The sequence below is a fragment of the Alligator sinensis genome, unplaced genomic scaffold (assembly GCF_000455745.1).
Source record: "Alligator sinensis unplaced genomic scaffold, ASM45574v1 scaffold572_1, whole genome shotgun sequence".
Lineage (NCBI taxonomy): Eukaryota > Metazoa > Chordata > Crocodylia > Alligatoridae > Alligator > Alligator sinensis.
The window spans coordinates 454,721-462,299 of NW_005842288.1; the positions used below are offsets into that span (position 1 = coordinate 454,721).

At 35.3% G+C, this 7,579-nt stretch overlaps 1 protein-coding gene across 23 annotated transcripts in view; it reads left to right on the top strand.

Annotated features, from left to right (window-relative positions):
* The window catches only part of PIK3CB (phosphatidylinositol-4,5-bisphosphate 3-kinase catalytic subunit beta), a 181,609-nt gene that overhangs the window by 155,215 nt on the left and 18,815 nt on the right, over positions 1 to 7,579 (top strand). For all 23 annotated transcript variants that reach the window (XR_003095105.1, XM_025209421.1, XM_025209412.1 and 20 more), the window contains 4 exons: positions 99 to 198; positions 2,973 to 3,151; positions 3,845 to 3,954; positions 4,310 to 4,388. Coding sequence is in view for 22 of the 23 variants with exons in the window: in XM_025209421.1 (XP_025065206.1) it covers positions 99 to 198; positions 2,973 to 3,151; positions 3,845 to 3,954; positions 4,310 to 4,388 (468 nt within the window). In the remaining variant the exon portion in view is untranslated. The remainder of the gene's footprint in view (positions 1 to 98; positions 199 to 2,972; positions 3,152 to 3,844; positions 3,955 to 4,309; positions 4,389 to 7,579) is intronic.

Consider the following 7,579-nt stretch of genomic DNA (forward strand, 5'->3'; position numbering starts at 1 on the left):
ACCCTTGATGTCCCTTCCTGTTCTGTGAGTCTCATAACTATACAGTGAATACAGTCTATCTTACAATCTTTTCTTCTTTCATATGATGCTTCCCACAGGTCAGAGGTGCACATACCTGCAGTTTCAGTACAATTTGGTTTAATACTTGAAGCTTACTGCCGAGGAAGTGTTGCTCACATGAAGGTGCTTTCCAAGCAGGTATTGATTTATTTAAATATCTTTAGTTTTTCTAGGCTTCAGGTCAAAGTGCATGTCCCATCAATGGTACTGGGCTCAGTTGGAGGTTTATTTCTTTGTGAAAAAGAATTGAAAAGCTAGTAGAAAGAGAGAGAAACTGATCTGAGGGATACAGGTACAAGAAGCAGCCAACAGTGGGAAGTCTGAGGAGGAGGGAAGCTGTCTGACATGACAGCCATTCACCTATATATGATATTTGCTAGCAGGGGTGAACAGTGTAAGTGAAATAATGGACTTGATAGATCACATACTGCAGCTTTGGCTTTTGTCAGAAATAAGTCAAACTGTTGCTTTATTAGGCCACCTGGAATAATTCCTTAATTACATATTGTATGGGCATCACTGTAAGGAGTATTAAAAATCAATGTCACTTTTGATCAGTATAGAGATGCCAGGTAAAAGGAGAAGTAAGGTGCACTTCTAAACATACATCTCTTTTCGATTAATCCTCTGCCAGCAGTTGTTAAAAAACCTGCTTAGAATACTTTGTCACAGTTGTGTAGCTTAAATGTAAGACTGTTAGATTTCTGAGAGAGGTAATATCTGTCCAGTATCTTTATTGACATAATAAATATGTGAAGTGAGAAAGGAAGCTGCAAAAAGAAATCCCATTAGAAATTTTGTCTGGTCACAGTAGCTTCTTAAAGTTCTGATTGTATCTGAATTATAGCTGCTCCCCAGTGCAAATGGGAGGAATATACGATTGTTCTTTTCTCTTAGTGCTACTATCAGAGCATTAAGTTGGCTATTTCTTACATAAATGTGCTTTGTTTAGCATTGTCAAAATCATTTAAAAAAGAAACATGGTAAGCGATGAAACGTTTTAAACGATAGACTTAAGGTCAGTCAAATTTTTTGTATAGTTCTCAGGAAATAAATGTCAACACAATCAAAGAAGGGGCAAAAAAATTCCCAACTGTGCAAACACGGAAGAAATTCAAAATAGAAATACTTCAAAAAGTTCCTGTTTGTGCAGCACAGGTTTCATTTTGTTCCCTTGTCACTGATGTTTGTACAGCTCCTGGAATGGTAGAAACTCAGAGTGCTTTTAATTTTGACAGATGGTTGACCTGGCAGGTCTCCATTGCCTCAGTTCTAGAATCAAACTGCATACAATTTCCACAGCATCCTGCCTGACAGGGTTGAGTTTATATATAGATAAGTTTTAACTCATCTTAAAGATAAGGTTGAATTTCCTTGAACAAAAATTAATTGTTACACATGTGAAATAGTGTGTATAGTCAGTAATTGAAGTATTGAACCCAGTTAGTCTTGGTAATCTATAAACGGCTTTTCTAGATAGGATGAAAATATAAGGTCCGTTTTATAATCAGTAACCACCAGTTAATAGTTTAGTTACCTGGTGGCAAACCTACACAGCATATTCAAAGGGCCTTACTTCATTAATATGAAGTCCTCAAACGTCACTGTAGCTGTATTTCTTAGGAGAGTTTATAGCTATGTAGTTAATAATTTAACGAACAGATGGGGGAAAAAAGCACTTGCATAATTCAGTACATATTGATTATAAATGTCTCGTTACAAGTTGTAAAATTAAAAGTAGTTTTTTTAAATAATAATGCTTCATTTCTGATGGGCCTGAATTGATGTACTAGAAAAATCAATTAAGTAAACTGGGATACTGATGTTTTTAAAATTAAGCACATACTTTGATTTTAGCCATCTAGCACTTCTCATCTAGAAAGCATTTTCACTTGTCCCTTGTTGCATTAAAATGTCACTACAATAAGAATTTTAGAAAATAAAAATCTTACTTGCTTTTATTGAGTTTGCTACAGAGCTACAGTATACCTTATCTGTAGGGCTGGTGAGTTCTTAAATAAATTATAGTGATTAATTTTAAATAAATGCAATAGAATGAAATTCTAGTTGCATTGGAATTGGTAGCTAACTCCCATTAACTTCTGTGGGACACAGCTTTAGCATTTTCAGTGAAGATATGAATATGGAACAAGATAAATCCCATGTTAGTGCAATGAGTGCATTGATTTCAAGAGTTTATTGTTATGAGTTGTGCAGGGGAGTAGCTTTTCAGAATTCTGTTAAGCCAGTATCTACCCTGACTTGATTTAAGTGTTTCAAGTTATGTGCTTAATATATTGTATGATTCTACTGAGCTGATATAAGCCAGTTAAAACTGAATCTATAAAGTGAAATGCTTGAATCCATATTTAGTCTCAAAATATCCCCTTTCCTCCGTGGTGGTGCTAAATGCCCTTTTCGTACACTGACTTCAGAATGGATATAGGTGCTTAATTTTTGCTGCCTAGTTGGAAAATGTTGGACTAACCTCTTTTATATAAAACTTTTTGGATCCTGAAGACAGAACTCCTGCATAATTACCCTTCTGTGTCATACAGTATTATTAAAATTAATAATAATTCAATATATTATTGAAAGTGTGTGGGACTTCATCTCCTAAGTGCCTATATTGTGCTTTTGAAAATTGGATTTATACTTCTAAGACACATAAGTACTTCTGAAAATTTTATATTATGACTTTTTTCAAAAATGGCATCCTCACTGCAATTTTTCATATTCTTTTGAAAGAGACTTTAAACTCTTGTTAGGCTTAGCTAGCTTTTTTACTATTTAAACCAAGTGTTCAAACTTGCTTTGTAATTTGAAAGTGAGTTTTTCTATTTTTATATATGGACTCCAGATGGTTTTAATTATTAAAGCTAATGAGTTAATACTTAAAAAACCTATTTCAGGTGGAAGCCCTTAATAAGATGAAAACCTTAAATGGACTAATAAAACTGAATGCCATGAAGCAAAGCAAAGCAAAAGGAAAAGATGCAATGCACACCTGCTTGAAACAAAATGCTTACAGAGAAGCACTTTCTGACCTTCAATCTCCTTTGAATCCTTCTGTTATACTCTCAGAACTACAGTAAGTGAAGAGTGATCTTATTTGTTTTAAACATAACTCATATATGGAAACAGTAAAGCAGAAGGCTTATGCAGTTTGACGTCTACTGGCTTTGCTGTTCAGCAGCCATGCTGACACAGATTACATGGTCAAGGGTAGGAGAAGTTCAGTCTGGCATCTTCCTAGCTATGTGATCAAACTGCTGCTTTTTGAGATTAAAATGTCAATTTTAGTTTGAATTTGAAATTTTTTCATGATCCAGCTTAAAACTCTGCCTCTTCATGAGCAAGATATCTATTTGACCTCCTACTTAAATATATTTAAACCTAAAATGTGAATTAGACTACAGTTTTGGCTTCTGTTCACAATAAACTTATATAAGACATTGAAACAATGCTTAGTAGTTAAATGAGAACAAATCTATATATAATTTGCTTAGGGCAGATAAAAAGCAGGTAATATATTGTCTACGAAAACTATGGATGTGTATTTGGTGTGTTAACTATAATGGATGCCATGTAAATTTGCCTGTTACAACTAATATCATATTAGCAAAATGAAAGTTAGGAATGATATTCAATTTATCCATCAAATAATTCCCAGTGGGAACTCTAAAACTATCTTGCTTCATAATCGTATTTGATTTCTTGGAGTTGAAGAGCTTACTTAACTAAGTAAAAAATATTATGTTTTTCTTGTTATGTTTTTCTACAGCATTGAGAGGTGTAAATACATGGATTCTAAAATGAAACCTTTATGGATAGTATACAACAATAAGATGTTTGGAGGGGATTTTGTAGGGATCATTTTTAAAAATGGTGATGGTAAGAGCTACTGAGGTATTTTTTTTGGTTGTAATTTTTCTTTGAATGTATCTATACGCTTTTTATTACCATATCTTTCTCTTAGACCTCTGCAGCTTTAACAAGCAGGCAACCAATAAACATATCTATCCCATAGAAACTAGTTTAAGTACCAATTTATCTGAAGAACTATGATTTTTGTGCTAACCTCACTTAACCTCTAGGATTGATTGAATATTTGGTTGGAACCTGTTCTTTGAGTTGGCATAATGATTGCTATATATATGTTGATGTAATTGAGTACTGGCTGATTTAATTCCCAATAATTCAAAAAACTGGAAATTATTCTATTATAGTAGCATTTTCTGTCCTACAGATCTACGGCAAGATATGCTGACACTCCAGATTTTACGTTTGATGGACCTCCTTTGGAAAGAAGCTGGTCTGGATCTTCGGTAAGAATTTTTTTAGCTGAATATATTCTTCTCAGAGTGGGTAATTAATTCCTTGGACATCACTTGCCCAGGGTATAATAGATGTATGATAAACAGGCCACAAGAAAAAAGCTGCCTTATGATTGAACTGTATGACCTCTCTTTAGAGAATCCAAAGAGCATCATGGTACTCTCCAACCTATTGTTTTCACTTTTTCATTTGAATTGTATCAAGAGACAAATGAGAGTATTGAATTTTTCTCTGCGTTTTTTGTCTAAGAGATTGGCCACAGGAAGAAATAGTTGGAATAGTGAAGAGAGAAATTATTTGGTATATTGTTGTGTACAGTGCAAATGACCGCTTTTCCTATGGTGCAGGCTGGCAATTTTTGTAATACCAGCAAATATTGTTTATCTTGTTTCACTACTTTCACGCTGTTACAAAGCTTTTGTTCTTTTGGCTTCAGGAAAGACTTCTTGACTAGTGGTATAGCAGATAGGCTTACTGTTTTTTGGCATGTGTAATAGCCTGTTTGATATTCCATCATGTAAACAAACTTGCAAATTAACAATGATTGGTGTTTCAGTACTACTATAAATGTGATTTAGGCAATCTTATTTTTTGTTGGAATCTGATGCTATGTAAACTCAGGTGAAGTCAAAACTTAAAATGCAAATCTCTGCCAGCCAGGGAAAATAATTTTGAACCAAAGAAGTGCTTATGTTTAGCTGTAGCAATGTAGCTGGTTGAGTTGTGAACTAGCAAGGGACTGGCCATGGAGAGAGTGTGCATCTGGAACACATGCTTGCAATTTTCTAATAGTTTTATCTGAGTGACACAGAAAAGGGTGGATAATCACTGCCTTAAACTGTTTAAAAGTAAATCTGCTTTGGATCCTTTACAGAAGGATTTGAGTATCTGACTGATAAATCACATTTATGGGAGACCAAAAGGTAGCAGCATTCTTTTTTGTCTTTTTTAAATAGACTATTATAAAGACTCAACCCATTACCTTGAGTTGTGGGAGTTCCTTGCCACATAGCGGGAATAGTATCTGTCCATGAAGAAAACACAGGGTATAGAAATAATGATATAATACAAATAATGAAAATCATCCATATTTACTGAGACACTGTGCTGGGATAAAGAAGATATGACCATCACAATATATTGTTTTCAGGGTTTTTTTTATTGATTTAAATATTTTCACATTCAACTCTTGTTTTTTTTTATTGTTCGTTGTTTTTATGACTGACGTTCATTGATGTTAGTAGAAGTGAGTTTAGTGTTTCCTGCCAGAACTGTAGTTTCACTATTGCACGTACTTCTAACCAGAGCATTAATTTCTTTGATAAGAGGTTTACCATTTCTATAGAACAGATGAAATCGCCACCAGCAACATGTACAAAGGGCTTTTGGAACTAAGAAACATTTTTGTCTGTGCACTCACAGTTCACTGCTAAAGTTGCATGCTTCAAGAAAAAAAAATTGTATGTTTTATTCTGTGGCCTTTTAATTTTTTATCTTGAGTTAAATATCTTCCTCTTACTTAGCCAGACTAAAACTTGAGTTCCTTAATTTAGTTCGGTAATTTTGTACTTTTTTATTTACTATAACACTTGAAAATTTGAGTTTTAAAGGCAGGAACTACATAGATTAAGGTTGAAAACAGCACTAGGAAAGATATTGTGTTATTTTTTTAATATCCGCCCCCCCCGTGTCTCTCTCTCTCTCTCTTACACACTCACACACCACCCAGCCATCAACAGATATTTCAGTTTGTTTTTTGAACAGGCCACCATATTTCTATTGAGTTTTAGGATGTAGTTTACAGTGAAAAGTACTGTTTACAGCCCTGCCAGTCCCACTCACTTGTGACCTGCAGCTCCATGCCCTCTGGCCCTCCAACCCCTGCCCTCCTTAGACTTGCCTGCATCCAGCTGCCAGAGCTGCTCTCACCACCCTGCCTGGCTGCATGCCAGCCATGTGAATGTACATGCACAGAGGCACATGATGCCCCCTGCCTCCAATCGCCTTCCTCCCCGCTCCCCGCCCCAGCCAAGCAGCAACTTGCAAGGGCAAACCATGAAGTTCTCAGAAAAGCTTTGATGCTTCTCAGAGCAAAGTCTTGGGTGTTTATTGATATTTTAAAAAAACGTCCGGATAGAGATGGGAGGACCCAAAAAGAGAACAAGTCTAGGAGAACCTGAACATATGGTAATCCTAATCATGCAGGACTGTTTATATAAGCCTATTTTCTACACGCATTTTTACACGTACAAGTGCCACAGCACTGGGCACTTTGAAAAGCGCCCGGCGCTGCAACACTGGCAGTTGTATAAGCGGCGAAATGCACGTCAGCACTGAGAGAATGGCAACAATATGCTTTTGAGCTAAAACACGTAAGAGGTGCTTTAGTTCAAAAGTGCACCACTGCCATTTTCTGCTCGCTGACATGCATTTTGCCACTTACACAACTGCATACAGCACGGCACAGTTCGCCTCGGCTCACATGCAGAGCAGATTAAATTAATCGAGTCTGCTCAAAAGTGTGTTGAGGGACAGAAAAGTATGTGTATAAATGCCCTTCATGATATAAGGTAACTTACATCAAACAGAAATCAACTTCCTTAGACTTTGTTGCTATGTCTAAATAAACCTCCATTCAGCTAACTATTAGAGAATTTATTGTAACCTATTGAGCTAGGGCTATGCTTACTGCAGATGTTTTCACACTCAAAAGAACAATGCCATTTCCTTACCAATTATGTAACTTTTCTTTCCTAAGATCAGCTTTTCAAGCTAAACAGTTTACATGCTGCATACTATAACCTCAGTTCTCCTGACTCTGAACACATCCCCTGTGAATACTAATTAACTCTTCTACAGTGGATATCACAGAGGTCTAATTCCTATAGAGAACAACAAAGTCTGATTCCACTAATTTTTAGTGTTTTTTAACCAATTTGAATTAAAATGGAAAATGAAATCAAACACCACCAGCAAAGAGAACTCTTTTTATAGTAAAGAAGAAAGAAAAGTTAAATCTTGTTATCAACAAGTTAATATAAAAATGAATTAATTATAGTTAACTAATTCATTTTTAAATGGCCTTTGTTAAATAAATATCAGAATTTGGGAACTGAAAAATCAGATATTGAGCTTCAAGTCCATATAGGTATGTATGTCATTTTCATGACAATATTCAGCA